The sequence below is a fragment of the Haliotis cracherodii genome, unplaced genomic scaffold (genome assembly GCF_022045235.1).
Source record: "Haliotis cracherodii isolate W230 unplaced genomic scaffold, xgHalCrac1.p SCAF_23, whole genome shotgun sequence".
Taxonomy (NCBI): domain Eukaryota; kingdom Metazoa; phylum Mollusca; class Gastropoda; order Lepetellida; family Haliotidae; genus Haliotis; species Haliotis cracherodii.
The window spans coordinates 4,646,306-4,664,730 of record NW_027266279.1 but is presented as its reverse complement, the minus strand read 5'-3'; the positions used below and the strand labels follow the sequence as shown (position 1 = coordinate 4,664,730).

The following is an 18,425-nucleotide window of genomic DNA, read 5'->3' as shown; positions in this document are numbered from 1 at the left end:
CAGTGATTGACAATGCCTTCGTCACTCATAATGTCCGCTCTGATATTTATCAGGAAGGGTGAAGTAGAACGAAACAAGTCGCGTTTTTAAAAATATTCTTCGTGATGCGAACGATACCCGAGTGAGTGATTATTGTTTAACGCCGCAGATCGCCACTGTAGACGATGGTCTGTCTCTACCAGATTCGACTATCCTCTAAGGCTGCCTTAAACTAGCTGTGATATGGTTATTTTGTGTTCATACCTACATAATTCGATACCGTTTTGAAAACCACAACATATGATTATGTTTCATACGGCGAGAAAAAGCAAATTGAAATACTGCTATTTAATATAACTCTGTTAAGATTCTATGAATTTCATGAGGTAATCCGGTTCGCCCCGATTATGTTTCTAGGTTTGTCAGCACCATACCCGTGCTCGTGGGTTTCACAGAATTTGTAAACGTCTGAGACCTGCATCACTTCAGGCTTTCCTCCCACATTAAGCTGACACGCCGCGATATAACTGGAATACTGTTAAAAGCGGCGTTAAACCCAACTCACTCAATCACTCATGAGGTAATCTATACCACGTGACGAAACAATGCTACCATAATAGAACATTGACCCGAAAAGGCTTGGCCAAATCACATGACGCGAAGGTTGTCTCATTGCATGCAACCATTGACAGTCACATGCTCTGTATTGACCAGAAAACAGCATTATAAAAAGAAGCCTGTAAAAAATGTGAAGTTAAGTACTTTATAAATGAATTAAAAGAAAAAAATATTACTATGAGCGAGGTGATTATGTGAAATCGAGGACCCGAGATCATCCCCCATCCCCTACCAACCCCCTCCCCACACCACCCCATCCCCTACCAACCCACTCCCAACTCCAACCCCATCCCCTGCCAAACCCCCCACACCCCCACCCCAACCCACCCTGGATGCCTATTTGCATTCAATATACTGATGAGATGTATGAACGTCAAATGTCTGTTATCAATTTAAGAGCCCTATCCATCACATTTCCTAGTTTAAATATAACTATCGCATCGTGGTCCAGTATCTTACATTGTAGTTGTAATGTAAACTGAGAACATAATTATCCATTTCAACGTTAATCATTATTCGGAGCTTCGCAAATTCGCTTTTGTTAATGCTCCCCGTTATGCAAAGCGTTTCCAGTCAATACAATAAGGAACATAGTGGAGGAGTTTTTGTTTAAACCAACGACACATCGCGATTGTCTATGGTCCCATGGCAACGAAACGATGAAAAGTTTTATCAGGGGTCCGTCAATATTTAACATCGATACCGCGTGACAGCATCGAAAATTTATTGTTCAACATCCACTGACACCATTCAGAATATATAGAGGCAAGTGGGAATCAATTGAGGACACATTCAGACGATAAGGGGTCACGGAGTAGCCCAGTCTTCTAAGGCGCCACAATCTGCCGTGCAGCTGACCCATGGGCACATCAGATGATTGTTGGTTCGAATCCCGATTCGCTCCATCACCATACTCGTGGTAAACATCTGAAACCTGCATCATTTCGGGTAATACTGTTCCAAACTTACTTCCTCACTCAGACGCTAAGCTACTCCCTAAACAACTGAAGCCAGGGCCCATTTGCACAAAACGATCTTAGCGGTACGACTCTCGTAAGCAAATGTTAAAGTATGGGAGTTACTTTCGCTTTAGTGAGTGAGTGAGTTAGAATGGCTTTACGACGCTTTTAGCAATATTCCAGCAATATCAAAGTAGGGGACACCGGCTTCTTCGTTGTACCTATGAGTGGAATCGAACTCGGATTTCATTCTTTCGTAATACTATTGGAATATGTTGTTTTACCCCGCAGTAACATTGTAGTCCTGAAACTGTAGCCTGTGAACAATCCAGCTGTGGTTGATACAATGAGCACCATCCCACGCTGTCGGGATACGATGACATGCAATGATCCAAATTCTCCAACCAGTGACCTGCCCAGCAGGCAAGCAATAGAATACTGGGGACAATTATAATACGAGTTATTGGTATAGTTCATATGCCAACAATAGCCACAGCTAATCTTTTCTCTCCCCGTCTTCTCACTCGAACAGCGTGTTGTGTTTATGCGATATGTTTTGAGCCTCATCTTCGCAATATCCAAGTAAAGCAGGGCAGGGTGAACCACGAACGCGCTTGACATATTTTACTCAAAGGGAAATCGACTCATGGTCCTTGGCAAGACAAGCGATAAATTTACCCACTCACCAATCTTCTGTCTGTCCTTGACTCCACACATCAACGCCAAAGTCTTTTGCCATATTTTGCAAACAGTTCCGCGTAAATGTCTGCGTAACAAGGCGGCTTTGAAAGCACTGCGCAGAACTACACCAGACTAACACTTAGTCCTAGAAATATAGTTATCGTATTTAAAAATATATTTCTACAAAATACAAAATAAAATACAAATGGAGCCCAGGGCAATGCTTTATTTCAGGGCTAGAGTTGAGGCGATCTAGACTTGCCAAATCATTCCAGACTTGAGTTGGATTTATTCATTTATTTTCTTGGGTATGGGAGACCGACATGTGGTTGGCGATCACGTTATTAGGCAGTCATTTCGGATGTACACATGGCAATGTACGTATCCAGTGAACATTTGCTGACTGCGTGTCAACGATCTTCGAATTTGTGGGATGCTGCTCATTCTTTCAGTCATTGGTTTGCCTGGTCCAGACTCGACTATGTACTTACCGGCCGTGATATAGTGGTACTGTTGTTGAGTGCGTATACATCATTCAATGGTTCACTTTGAAACTGACGTACAGCCTCGATCATGTAATAAACGTTGGCCGCACTCGGGTGCCCCGTTTTACAAAGCGAGTTTTGCACTGTGATTGTCCTTAGGCTGTGTCAAAGTATTGGAGATACGATCCTCATGGTCTATGCTCGCTTTGTGGATTTTGATAGGTTGGTAAGGTGAATGGGGTTTAACGTCGCGTCCAAGATTATGCACTTAAAAAGCAACGCGCATGCACGTGTGTGTGTTGCTGCTTGTACTATTCCGGACTGATGTTGATTATACAGTGCTAACCCACAAAGATACGATGCCGCAGTTTAACATGAATACCCCATCCAGACACAGTGTACTGACTCCGAGCCGACCACTATTTTAGCCCCTTGATATCGATCGCCAGACAGGGTACAACAAGTACCATCTTTTATCATCTTTTGGTATGACGCGGTCGGGGCTCGAACCCCGGACTTTCCGCTCACTGGTCAGACGCTCTATCAAAAGATCACAGAGGCGGTCATCCAAAGAGAAAGTCATGGTTAGTACGATAAAAGTATATGTGAGTGAGTATGGTTTTACGCCGCTTTTAGCAATATTCCAGCCATATCACGGCGGGGGACACCAGAAATGGGCTTCACACCCGGGTCTTCGGCGTGACGCGCGAAGGCTTTAACCAGTAGGCTACCCGAACCCCCTTAGTACGATAACGAACTCTGAGAAAAACTGCCGGACAAAAGAAAGTATACACGCATGATACGGATAATACAGTTGTGTTTGGGACATTAAGTTTGTAGTGTTGCGGCGACTGTTTTCAGCAGCGTAACGTTTTGATAACATTTGAAACTTTTCAACAAATCCAAAATTCAAGTGTACACTTTCTTTTTCCCTACGGTTAATGAGACGTCATCATAAGTAGCATGCATGAAATGTCTCATTCGTATTATTTATTTTTTGCCTCTACAGATCTTGCAAGGTCATGTATGGTTTCGTCATTTATCAAAATAACCAGATAAATATATTAATTGCTGACTGTGACTGACTTGAATATAATATTGTGGGAAATAAAATTGTATTGTGCGAGCATAATATGTACTAGAACCTGTACCCGACGAGCAGTGTGTAATAAAGCCTCAGGATTAGTTCATGTTGAAAATGATAAATTCATCCATACCACTGATATTTTACCTTTGAATATTCTAATCTAGTGTTCACTGCTGGGATAATTCCTGAGATACGGTTAACAGGCATAATAAAACCTATTTACAAAAATAAGGGTAATCCTTAAGATGCAAATAACTGTAGATCAATAACAATGTTAAGTTGTTTCGGGAAATTATTCACCAAAATTCTGAATACACGCCTAACAAAGTCTTGATAAAAATGGTATTACGAAAAAAGTTTACGAGGGAAGATGTCAGTTTTGTATTAAATATACCAATGCATATTTCAAAATTGTCGGAAAAAATGTAATTTATTGATTTTACCAAGGCTTTCGACACTTTCGTCCAAAATGCAGAAAAAGGCTAGGGTATTGTAAGTAAATTTTAAAAAATGTGTCTAGTAATAAAATCACTGGTACAAACAAATAATATGTCGTCAGATTACTTCCCTAAATATTTACAATATTTGTAAATGACATTGAACCCTACCTAATATCTTTGGGCTGCCGTGGGGTTAACATTGATATTAAATTTGCTGATAACTCATGTATTTAATTTTTTATTCATTTTTCATTTTACTTTATGTTCTTTTTGATGAAACGCCCCGGGTTATTAATATACAAAGTGGCGTACTAGACATATGGAGCTATTACCTTTTAAAACAATGTATAATTCATTAGTAGTTGCATAAGGGTAACATAGGTTCAGTGAGAGCAGCGATAATGTCCACGCGTGTGGGGCCAAAGCGACTATCAGCGTGCTCCGCTCAGGCGCAAGGTTATTATACAAAGTGGCATGCTTTACAGATGTAGCTATTACCCTTTTCAGCGTTTCCCCACGGAATGTTCCCAGTGGCTGTGGTATTGCTTTTAATTCATCATTAAGCACGAGACAGATTAGTCCATTGGGTAAAGCGTTCGACAGGCGCGGACACAGCCTTTTTTGGAAAAAAAACGACGGGGAGGTTCCACTTTTTACATACAACATGCTACATGAGTGAGTTGGGTTTAACGCCGCTTTTAACAGTATTCCAGTTACATTCATATTCGTGTCATCATAATGTGGGAGGAAAGACTTTTACCACTTTGGTGAAACTCAAGAGCACGGGTATGGTGTTGACAAACCTAGAAACATAATCGGGCGAACCGGGATTCGAACCAACAAAAATAGGTTTCTGGCGTGACCAAGGGACGCAACTCTGCACAGCGAATTGCGGCGCCTTAGACGACTGGGCCACCCGTCTCCCACGAGGGAAAAGGCGACGTGAAACCCCATTTCACCTCACCTCACTTCATTTCCGATAACGCGGATGAGATTCGCACAGTACTTTGCAACATCCTGTGTCAATATCAGCCCGGGTTTGCAGTGATAGTCCTATCGACCTACACTACCAACTGTAAACGTGATCCCACTGAAACCATTGTTCATTATCGTACAAGCAGTAATCAATGTTAGAGCTTGTTACAGAGTGGCGCTTTGGACTATGGTTCGTGTCCATGGTGTGGTGAATGGGACCGTGGTAAGTGCAATAGTCTGACAAAGAAGGGAAGGGACTTCCTTCATCCTGATCATGATCAATGGTGGACTGTAATGGGATGAGGTGACGATACATTGTCCAAGGAGTGTTTTCTATGGCTCCCAAATCATACAACAAAAGACCATTACCAACACCAACAACAGCCTTCGTCACCGTGAACACACATATCAACATGATTTGGTTGGATTGTTGTTTAACGCCGTACTCAGCAATATTCCAGCTATATGACGGCGGTCTGTAAATAATCGAGTCTGGACCAGACTACCCAGTGATTAATATCATGAGCATCGATCCACGCAATTGGGATCGATGACATGCATCAACCGAGTCAGCGAGCCTGACCACCCGATCCCGTTAGTCGCCTTTTACGTAAAGCATAGTCGCCTTTTACGGCAAGCATGGGTTGCTGAAGACCTATTCTACCCCGGAATCTTCACGGGTCATATCAACATGAACACACACATCAATGCGAACACCTTTACCCATGTAACAAGTGCAGAGATTTTAATACTTAGGTTCAAAGAACACGTTTAAGAAATATATTGTAGTTAAGTGGTAGCTAAGGTAGAAGTGTAAGTTTAGATGTAAGTGCTGGTGTAGGTATAGATATGGTTGTAGGTGTGGTTGCTGTTGTAGATGAAGATGTAGGTGATTAGATGTCTATGGTGTAGGTGTAGGGAAGTATTTCAGACATATTTTGACACATCAGCTAACAGTTCACATCGACTTTGACAACCCAGGGACTTAACCCTGTAAATAAAGAAGTGGCAAGACAATACTGGTACATGAATATAACCCTCGCCCACATATGTCTTTGAGATTGAAGTACTTACAGTGACACCGGCACCTCGTCACTTCAATCAATATAATATGGAGATGTGTGTAGAGCGCAATTCCTACATTTCGTTATGCTAAAGGCATTAGCCACAAAAAGAGGAGCGGTCAAAGGGGGTTCAACAATTCCAGCCGCAGTTTCACCCAATCAATACTTTATTCAGTATGAAGGCCACAGGACCATAAACAAGTAACAGTTTACAAGTATAGTAGAGGCAATATGCATAGTTTTAAACATTGTTTGGGGGCACGGGTGACCCAGTCGTCTAAGGCGCCGCGTTTCGCTGTGCAGAGTTGCGTCCCTTTGGCACACCAGAAACCTATGATTGTGGGTTCGAATCCCGGTCCGCCCCGATTATGTTTCTAGGTTTGTCAGCACAATACACATGCTCGTAGGTTTTTCGGGCTTTCCTCCCACATTAAGCTGACACGCCGTGATATCCAAGCTTGATTAAACATATTAATAGCACAATCCTTCAACACACTTATTAAACACTTTTTTATCTCCAACTGTTTGTGACAGCCACACAAAACCAAAACCATGAGAAAATAGTAGATATCTAATATTTGAAGCCCAATTTGTATACCCTACATTATCTAAATAAATGAACATGTTGTGCGCTGAATACTGCCTAACACGTTATTACCATGGGCAAAATTGGTCTTGTCTTAAGACGACCATGCTTGTAGTTAGAGGCTACTAACGGGATCGGGTGGTCAGGCTCGCTGACATGGTTGATGGTTGACATCGTGTCCCAAATGCGTAAATCGATGCTCATAATGTCAAATCACTTGATTGTCTTGTCCAGACTCGATTATTTACAAACCACCTTCACATACCTGCAGTATTTGACAACAAACAAAGTTTAACAAACAAATATAGCGAATAAAGTGAATCCTCTAGGCTTACATGCCATTCAGACGTTCTTTTAATCAAGGAACCGCTTGGTTCGAGCCATTGGGAACCACCAAGCGCTCAGACCAACAAGCGCAAAGGTGCAACACGTGCCATGGTAGACACAATTTATAGATAACTACTTTATTTGTCTGTAATGGCGAAAAATATTTGCAAAATATGATCTCAACTTTGCAATAAAGTGGACCAATAACCCTCTATCCTTCAACAATGTCCTGTATCACAAAATGATTGGATCCATTTTACTGAAGATTATTTGTAGGGTTGACACGTGATACGAGTTCCTTGAGTTTCTTTCCTGAGGAGAACTGGTGCTATGATCGTCGTCTTAACGATCTTGTGGTAACCAGATCGTTCAGTGACATGGTTGATTGGTTGACTCGACTATTATCATTCTACAAGGCTATTGCTGACTGTCGCGATATACAACATGTTCTCACTCACTCACTCACTCACTCACTCACTCACTTACTCATTGTCATTTAGAAATGTACAGAAGAGATTCAAAACGTCAACATCTCTAACATCTGTGGAAACAGATGAATGATATCATTGGGTCTCTGAAAATCAGTTAGGACACCAGGTGTTCCCGAAAAGGGTAAGCATCTACCGGTTGCGCCTGCCACTCATTCAACTGTCATTTGAAATGTAACACCCCGAACCATGTATTATTATCAATCCTTGAAAAGATAATATTTGTAAATATTTCAAAAGTATACATAAGTCACATACAGGTCTGGCACACCTAACCTGACTCATAAAATTTGTAAATGTCTTTGGCTTTCTTCACACATAATGTGTATCCGCTCTGTTGTAACTGCAATAATGCTTAAAGCCTTACGGTCGCAGCTAAGTTAAATTCACCTTGAGTGTCCCACCATCGGTCGTGCCAAGATCAAGTGGTCATGGATTCGAATCTAAGAATCGCCGCGATAACTGACTTATCATATGGACAAATTTAAGCTTTGTAATGTGATTACTGGTGTTGATATCAAGCACCTGCCAGTCAGTCCCGTCTCTATTGATACTATAGTCAATGTACTGTCGCCAGGGAATTGGCTCTTGATCGGAACGAAGGACAACATGAGCATCACCGTTCTCGAACATTTAATAAACAACGTAAAACACTAACACAGAAAATACATGGCGAGAGTTCCTGGCTCAAACATATATAATCGCCACTTCCGTGATACCAAGCTTCCTGCAGATATACATGAAGTTGCTCATTTTATACAGTTACATGAAGATGACACAGTAATGAGAGGTCATATTAGCTGAAATAAAAGTGACAATAAATTCATTTCCATAACAATAACATATCCAATGTACGAATCCCACTGTATCATGAGTATGTGTTTGAAGAAGACGGACAAGAAATGGACATATTTTCGGTTTTTAACGTGAGTATTGGTGTTGATACCAAGCACGAGCCAATCCGCGCCGTATGTATTGATACTGTGGTCAATGTGCTGTCGCAATGTCCTGGAACGAAGGACAACATCATCGTTAAAAATACCCAAACAGAAAGTACATGGTGAGAAATTGTGGCTCAGGCATACATGAGTCGGGCGGGGCTCCAGTCAAAGCTCCTAAAATCGCTACATCCTTGGTCGAAGGTCGTCTGCACACAAACAGACGGAATATCAAACAGTTCATTTTATACAGTTCCATAAAGTACGAATCCAACTGTATCATGAGCAAGTGTTTAGGAAATACTATCAAATAGTGATGACACCAGGTGTTCGCGAAAACATGAGCGACTTTTGCCCGATGGCACTAAGTTAACACGAGTACGAATACCAATACAGCAATGTTACAAAATAAACGACGAATTGGCGTTGTTTATCGTACAGTATCCTGCAGTGTTGTATGGTCCAATAAACAAGGCCCACTGGTCGGCAATGTCGGACAAGTCCATTTGATGAACGGGAAGTGTGTGTCTGTGTGTCTCTGTGTGTGTGTGTGGGGGGGGGGGGGGGGGGGGGTGGGTGGGTTCTTTGACTTTCCCGCATATTCTCATAATTTGCATGTCGATTATCTGTACCCTTTCTAACAATACCGATTGCCATATCCCTCCCACTTTCGGACATTGCGTTTATCAAGTTGCGACCGCATGTTCGAATCTCCAGAAATGACGCATGCTAGAACACTGTTTTACCGTGGAATAATCCACGCTTTTTTGTTCACAGTTCTTTCCGATTTATCACGTAGCTATTATATATAAGCAATTTAATCATTGAAATAATCTAAGCCAAAAGGTGCGAGCGCAACTGAGGCAGTATTTGTTCAAGATTTTGGGTTGAGGGCTACACATCCGACTTGCAGTGCATCGGATGACTAGGCTACCAACATAGCACAGAAGAATCCACTTGAAGATGCAAGGACTATCAGTAGGAAGACCACAAAGAAAAGATGGTCAATTCTTTGTACAACACACGGCCATCGCTTTTCATACAGTGGGGCAGCATCTTTGTCCTGGTGTGACATTTGGAGGTCTTGTGATGCTGATTTTGACAGTGGTACATGGGCCTGATTTGGCAGGGTAAATGCTGAAGAAAAGTATCTACTGAGACGTTGACGAACTGCCGAATTGGGTGAAGCTGAGTGAAGGTGGAGAACAAAGACTGACGCCACAACAGTCAGAGCCTTGAGGACAAACATGCAGTTGAGGTAGACGCTGAAGAGAGCCACGTGATCGGACACAGACGGTAAGAGGGAGTTGATGGAGGTCAGGTACACGGCGTAGGCCAACAAAACAGATACACACAGGGACATCTTCTCCCCTGACTCCGGGGGCACGTGAAACACCATCAGATTGAGACCAGATAGGATAGACATTGGTACCACGACTGCTAAAATGTAATAATCTCGACGGCGAACAAGGACTAACTCAAAGATGAGAATTTGATATTTACCTTCATAGATATAACCTTTTTGAATTGATGACTTCCTTATTTCCCACTCACCGTTTTCTTCGTATGACCGAAATGTGATGGGTGGGTCATTAAAAGTGTAGTTCACTTCTGAGCTGAATGAGACCCACTGCGCCAAACGAAAAGAACAAAGCTGTTGGTCGAACGGGAAACCGGTGACGTCGACCTTACAGGAAGTGACGTGTCTTTTTGTTGCGTACCACTCAACAGTCCCATTACTCCAAACATGAGGCGGAAATGAATCCTCGCTAAGATGACCAAATTTGTCAATGGCATTAAGCAGCATCAGATCCGGCAACCACAACATATCAGCAGGCACCATCACCCGGGAGATATTCTGAAATTCGGATTCATTCCAAGTCAACCCTTTCAAGTTCCACACAAAGTAAAACCAGGCAGAGCTCGTCAGCGCCTGTTTGGTTTCATCCAAGTCGTCCAGATGAAGAACATTGATGTTCACTGACACATTAAGAATGGTTCCCTCGTAGACAGGAGACTGCAAGGGGTGACGGCTCTTACAGTAGTCAAACACAATGTCAATGGGAGTCTTCGAGGTAAAATGTCCTGGAACTATGTGAATAAAGAGGATCATCCACACAGCTGTCTCCATTATTTTAGCCTTCCCCGAACACAACACTGCAAATTTGCACGTTGATAACTGCGAGGAACTGCCTTCGAGTATGACTGACGTTTGGATAGCTGTGATATGAGCGCAACTCATCAATGATACATATTCAACAAGACACGCATTTGCTCGAACGGGATACATTTCACCCACACACATTTGAGACAATCTAGGTGTTAACATGATTTGGATGTTCGATTTATAATAGGCTTTTGATGAGTGTCGTGTGTAAAACACTTTACTCGCTATGTGGTGTGTTAATAATCAAAATTGAATAGATTTTCAATTATATTGATGCTAAAACTGGTGAAAGTTAAAGTATATGTAACGATAATATTGACCTCAGGCAAATAGCAATATCCTGTAAGCCTTATCAGGGAAATATTCCTCACGCAGTACCTTCGTTACATCACCGGAGTTGCCATTGGTATCATGACAAGCTCCTAGATTATAAGAATAAAGTGGGGTTTGTTCATTTTACGTTGGTGCCACTGGGATCTTGTTTCTTTACCTGAACTCTTGTATTCAAATTTGAGTACAGCCATGTGACTACGTCAGACAACCACTGCCGTGATTTAAAAGGCCATATATATTACAGCTTTGTAGAAGACTCGGGATATGGATAAGCATTCTTCCTGTGATCTCATGTATAAAACGTGTGGTTTAAGCCGAAATCTTACAAATACTGGAATATAAGTAGGAATATTCCAATTCTGACTACTCAAAAAACAAGGAGTTAAATGAGCCTGACTGAAGAATAATGAACTACTCCAGTCGTTATCTGCCTATATCTACATGAACAATGTCGAATTAGAAATGCTGTGATTTTCAGTTGTATATTTGTTCTTATATTCTATATTTCTCATAAATCATAGAAAATACCTTACCAAGAAACCTGATATTCATAATAGCATTAAAAAATGTCAGTGGAAAATGCAACGAAAGCAATGTTTGATGTATCATACTCCATCTCCGTATCTGACCTCACCTGGAAACAGGTGTGATACGAAGTAACGAGCAGTCACTGAGTAATGAAGTGTGTGGCACGAAACAGTCGTAATAATGAGAAGTAGTCATAATGGGAAGTACTAGTAATGGGAATACACCAATAACATAAAACCATGCAAGCTGTCTCACCCATTCGTTATTAATGGCATAATGGCGCAGTTGAGTAGATGCAGTTTGGAAAAAAAACAATATTATCGTTGGTTTAAAGTTTCATTGAATTATTACGTATTTTATGTCTGGGTTACACTGGTCAGTCTTTTATTTCTAAGTTACAAGAGATAATTTCTCTTTTTTTTCAGCGTCACACCGTGCTCCATCGAAAATGCCAAATCGAAAACACTTGCCATGCTAACATTGATATCAAACTTTTCTGAAGAAGAAACACGACTGTCTGATTTGGCGGGTTCCATTTACAAATGAATACAAGTTGGTCTTTACAAACCAGCGGTTAAGTCCATGCCATATTGCTATGATGCCAAACACTCAAGACACTCTTGTCAGGTTACACGGTAATTCTTGTGTATCACAATCGGAGGCATACCTGACGGCCATGAAATTTTCTGAAAATGAAATAAGTAAGAAACACATACCAGTTAACATGTAACTTATAAACGCTTCCGGCTCAGACATACTTGAGTTGGGCGCAGGTGAAGAACCAGGTGTTTCCTGTAATCACCGCATCCCTTCTCGCGATCTTCGCACACACGCAGACGGAATACCAAGCTTCCTGCAGATATACATGAAGTTGTTCATTTTCTACATTGAATACAATAATGAGGGGTCCTATTAAAATAAAAGCGACGATAAACCATTTCGATAATAGTAAGAAATCTCTGCCAAATGCAGAATCCAATGTACGAATACTGCTGTATCAAAAGCATGTATTTATGAATAACAACCAAATATTGATGATACCAAGTGTTCGCGAGAAGGTGAGCGCATTCTGTCCCACGTCACATCAACACACACTCAAGTCGGAATCGTACTCTTCTTTTTGGCAGAGATTTCTTATGAATATGGAAAGTGTTTTGTCGCTTCTATTTATGGAGTAACTTGACAACTCAAAATACCATGACTGTTTATTGCAATCTTTAACCCGACGGACAAATTCATTCAAGAACCATTCAGTCTCACCAACACCTTGAGTTTCTCAAACACTACCAATACAAAAGAACATAATGTATTCTTGATATTTGGTGCGTGTGTGAACACTCAAATCAGATACCGAACATGTTGTGCGCTTTTGGGGGGAGGCGTTCCTCGCGCATTCATAATGTTTTATACCAGTATCTAATGCAAACAGTTTAGCATGGATACCTCAAAAGACATATTCTGAGCCGGCTAATCCTTGTGTTATTCCCTTATGTCGAGAGCAGGCAGGGCAACAACAGGTATAATCTCTGAACATCTTTAGGTATGACCAGGTCAGGTGATCGAACCATTGACCTTTCTTTCTCTGGGCAGACGCTCTATCCACTAGACTACGGGGGCGGTTAAGTACATGAAGAAATATATAGATAGTGTAAATAAATTGGATGTTTTACAGTGGAATAGCTGGAGCACTTATTCCCACACACTTGTGACATGCGGTCATGAATTTCTTGGGGAGTACTTGATGACTGCTCGGTGGACGTTCTTGTCCATTTCTGTGTCCATTTGGACACCTGTCACGTTCAACCGGCTGTCACTAATATACAAACGGCCTCAATAGACCAAATATACTTGGAATGAACTACTCAAACAATGTACTACATTGCCTAGTTCACATTGTTATGGCCTATAGTTGAAAATTAGTCAGGCTTAGAACTTTTTGACTAGCCCTCGTTTGCTTTCCAATACTCATAGGTTACGGTATTAAGACATATCCCAATGTATTTTGATATTACGTCGAGACTTCAAGGGTATGTGGATACTACGTTCCTCAATTACCAGTGAATACTGCCTAACCCGTTATTACCATGGGCAAAATTGGTCTTGTCTTAAGAGACGACCGTGCTTGTCGTTAGAGGCTACTAACGGGATCGGGTGGTCAGGCTCGCTGACATGGTTGATGGTTGACATGCGTAAATCGATGCTCATGATGTCAAATCACTTGATTGTCTTGTCCAGACTCGATTATTTACAAACCACCTTCACATAGCTGGAATACTGCAGTATTTGACAACAAACAAAGTTTAACAAACAAATATAGCGAATAAAGTGAATCCTCTAGGCTTACATGCCATTCAGACGTTCTTTTAATCAAGGAACCGCTTGGTTCGAGCCATTGGGAACCACCAAGCGCTCAGACCAACAAGTGCAAAGGTGCAACACGTGCCATGGTAGACACAATTTATAGATAACTACTTTATTTGTCTGTAATGGCGAAAAATATTTGCAAAAAATTATCTCAACTTTGCAATAAAGTGGACCAATAACCCTCTATCCTTCAACAATGTCCTGTATCACTAAAGATTATTTGTAGGGTTGACACGTGATACGAGTTCCTTGAGTTTCTTTCCTGAGGAGAACTGGTGCTATGATCGTCGTCTTAAGGATCTTGTGGTAACCAGATCGTTCAGTGACATGGTTGATTGGTTGACTCGACTATTATCATTCTACAAGGCTATTGCTGACTGTCGCGATATACAACATGTTCTCACTCACTCACTCACTCACTCACTCACTCATTGTCATTTATAAATGTACAGAAGAGATTCAAAACGTCAACATCTCTAATATGTGTGGAAACAGATGAATGATATCATTGGGTCTCTGAAAATCAGTTAGGACACCAGGTGTTCCCGAAAAGGGTAAGCATCTACCGGTTGCGCCTGCCACTCATTCAACTGTCATTTGAAATGTAACACCCCGAACCATGTATTATTATCAATCCTTGAAAAGATAATATTTGTAAATATTTCAAAAGAATACATAAGTCACATACAGGTCTGGCACACCTAACCTGACTCATAAAATGTGTAAATGTCCTTGGCTTTCTTCACACATAATGTGTATCCGCTCTGCTGTAACTGCAATAATGCTTAAAGCCTTACGGTGGCAACTAAGTTAAATTCACCTTGAGTGTCCCATCATCGGTCGTGCCAAGATCCAGTGGTCATGGATTCGAATCTAAGAATCGCCGCGATAACAATTTAGGCTTTGTTACAGAAAACTGACTTAACATATGGACAAATTTAAGCTTTGTAATGTGATTACTGGTGTTGATATCAAGCACCTGCCAGTCAGTCCCGTCTCTATTGATACTATAGTCAATGTACTGTCGCCAGGGAATTGGCTCTTGATCGGAAGGAAGGACAACATGAGCACCACCGTTCTCGAACATTTAATAAACAACGTAAAACACTAACACAGAAAATACATGGCGAGAGTTCCTGGCTCAAACATATATAATCGCCACTTCCGTGATACCAAGCTTCCTGCAGATATACATGAAGGTGCTCATTTTATACAATTACATGAAGATGACACAGTAATGAGAGGTCATATTAGCTGAAATAAAAGTGACAATAAATTCATTTCCATAACAATAACATATCCAATGTACGAATCCCACTGTATCATGAGTATGTGTTTGAAGAAAACGGACAAGAAATGGACATATTTTCGGTTTTTAACGTGAGTATTGGTGTTGATACCAAGCACGAGCCAATCCGCGCCGTATGTATTGATACTGTGGTCAATGTGCTGTCGCAATGTCCTGGAACGAAGGACAACATCATCGTTAAAAATACCCAAACAGAAAGTACATGGTGAGAAATTGTGGCTCAGGCATACATGATTCGGGCGGGGCTCCAGTCAAAGCTCCTAAAATCGCTACATCCTTGGTCGAAGGTCGTCCGCACACAAACAGACGGAATACCAAACAGTTCATTTTATACAGTTCCATAAAGTACGAATCCAACTGTATCATGAGCAAGTGTTTAGGAAATACTATCAAATAGTGATGACACCAGGTGTTCGCGAAAACATGAGCGACTTTTGCCCGATGGCACTAAGTTAACACGAGTACGAATAGCAATACACAATGTTACAAAATAAACGACGAATTGGCGTTGTTTATCGTACAGTATCCTGCAGTGTTGTATGGTCCAATAAACAAGGCCCACTGGTCGGCAATGTCGGACAAGTCCATTTGATGAACGGGAAGTGTGTGTCTGTGTGTCTCTGTGTGTGTGTGGGGGGGGGGGGGGGGGGGGGGGAGGGTTCTTTGACTTTCCCGCATATTCTCATAATTTGCATGTCGATTATCTGTACCCTTTCTAACAATACCGATTGCCATATCCCTCCTACTTTCGGACAATTCGTTTATCAAGTTGCGACCGCATGTTCGAATCTCCAGAAATGACGCATGCTAGAACACTGTTTTACCGTGAAATAATCCACGCTTTTTTGTTCACAGTTCTTTCCGATTTATCACGTAGCTATTATATATAAGTAATTTAATCATAGGAATAATCTAAGCCAAAAGGTGCGAGCGCAACTGAGGCAGTATTTGTTCAAGATCTTGGGTTGAGAGGTACACATCCGACTTGCAGTGCATCGGATGACTAGGTTACCAACATAGCACAGAAGAATCCACTTGAAGATGCAAGGACTATCAGTAGGAAGACCACAAAGAAAAGATGGTCAATTCTTTGTACAACACACGGCCATCGCTTTTCATACACTGGGGCAGCGTCTTTGTCCTGGTGTGACATTTGGAGGTCTTGTGATGCTGATTTTGACAGTGGTACGTGGGCCTGATTTGGCAGATTAAATGCTGAAGAATAGTATCTACTAAGACGTTGACGTACTGCCGAATTGGGTGAAGCTGAGTAAAGGCGGAGAACAAAGACTGACGCCACAACAGTCAGAGCCTTGAGGACAAACATGCAGTTGAGGTAGACGCTGAAGAGAGCCACGTGGTCGGACACAGACGGTAAGAGGGAGTTGATGGAGGTCAGGTACACGGCGTAGGCCAACAATACAGACACACACAGGGACATCTTCTCCCCTGACTCCGGGGGCACGTGAAACACCATCAGATTGAGACCAGACAGGATAGACATTGGTACCACGACTGCTAAAATGTAATATTCTCGACGACGAACAAGGACTAACTCAAAGATGAAAACTTGATATTTACCTTCATAGATATAGTCTTTTTGAACTGATGACTTCCTTATTTCCCACTCACCGTTTTCTTCGTATGCCTGAAATGTGATGGGTGGGTCATTAAAAGTGTAGTTCACTTCTGAACTAAATGAGACCCACTGCGCCAAACGAAAAGAACAATGCTGTTGGTCGAACGGGAAACGGGTGACGTCGACCTTACAGGAAGTAACGTGTCTTTTTGTTGCGTACCACTCAACAGTCCCATTACTCCAAACATGAGGCGGAAATGAATCCTCGCTAAGATGACCAAATTTGTCAATGGCATTAAGCAGCATCAGATCCGGCAACCACAACATATCAGCAGGCACCATCACCCGGGAGATATTCTGAAATTCGGTTTCATTCCAAGTCAACCCTTTCAAGTTCCACACAAAGTAAAACCAGGCAGAGCTCGTCAGCGCCTGTTTGGTTTCATCCAAGTTTTCCAGATGAAGAACATTGATGTTCACTGACACATTAAGAACGGCTCCCTCGTAGACAGGAGACTGCAAGGGGTGACGGCTCTTACAGTAGTCAAACACAATGTCAATGGGAGTCTTCGAGGTAAAATGTCCTGGAACTATGTGAATAAAGAGGATCATCCACACAGCTGTCTCCATAATTTTAGCCTTCCCCGAACACAACACTGCAAATTTGCACGTTGATAACTGCGAGGAACTGCCTTAGAGTATGACTGACGTTTAGAAAGCTGTGATATGAGCGCAACTCATCAATGATACATATTCAACAAGACACGCATTTGCTCGAACGGAATACAATTCACCCACACACATTTGAGACAATCTAGGTGTTAACATGATTTGGATGTTCGATCAATAATAGGTTTTTAATGAGTGTCGTGTGTAAAACACTTTACTCGCTATGTGGTGTGTTAATAATCAAAATTGAATAGATTTTCAATTATATTGATGCTAAAACTGGTGAAAGTTAAAGTATATGTAACGATAATATTGACCTCAGGCAAATAGCAATATCCTGTAAGCCTTATCAGGGAAATATTCCTCACGCAGTACCTTCGTTACATCACCGGAGTTGCCATTGGTATCATGACAAGCTCCTAGATTATAAGAATAAAGTGGGGTTTGTTCATTTTACGTTGGTGCCACTGGGATCTTGTTTCTTTACCTGACATCTTGTATTCAAATTTGAGTACAGCCATGTGACTACGTCAGACAACCACTGCCGTGATTTAAAAGGCCCTATGTATTATAGGTTTGTAGAAGACTCGGGATATGGATAAGCATTCTTCCTGTGATCTCATGTATAAAACGTGTGGTTTAAGCCGAAATCTTACAAATATTGGAATATAAGTAGGAATATTCCAATTCTGACTACTCAAAAAACAAGGGGTTAAAATGAGTCTGACTGAAGAATAATGGACTACTCCAGTCGTCATCTGCCTTTACCTACATGAACAATGTCTAATTAGAAATTTCTCATAAATCACAGAAAATACCTTACCGAGAAACCTGATATTTATAACAGGA

The 18,425-nt window shown here is 41.5% G+C and overlaps 2 protein-coding genes across 2 annotated transcripts; both read right to left on the bottom strand.

The window, feature by feature from the left end:
- Window positions 1-9,552: 9,552 nt before the first annotated feature.
- Window positions 9,553-10,758, bottom strand: LOC139471952 (neuronal acetylcholine receptor subunit alpha-2-like). Its single transcript, XM_071254462.1, has one exon. It carries the CDS (start codon window positions 10,756-10,758, stop codon window positions 9,553-9,555), a length of 1,206 nt encoding a protein of 401 aa, XP_071110563.1.
- A 5,573-nt stretch (window positions 10,759-16,331) lies between these two features.
- LOC139471544 (neuronal acetylcholine receptor subunit alpha-2-like) lies at window positions 16,332-17,586 on the bottom strand. Its single transcript, XM_071253921.1, has one exon. The coding sequence runs from the start codon at window positions 17,535-17,537 to the stop codon at window positions 16,332-16,334; it is 1,206 nt and encodes a 401-aa protein (XP_071110022.1). The 5' UTR covers window positions 17,538-17,586.
- Window positions 17,587-18,425: the final 839 nt, after the last annotated feature.

Excerpts from the sequence above, each read along its gene's own strand:
- LOC139471544 (XM_071253921.1), bottom strand. The coding sequence starts at position 17,537 with ATGGAGACAGCTGTGTGGATGATCCTCTTTATTCACATAGTTCCAGGA.
- LOC139471952 (XM_071254462.1), bottom strand. The coding sequence starts at position 10,758 with ATGGAGACAGCTGTGTGGATGATCCTCTTTATTCACATAGTTCCAGGA.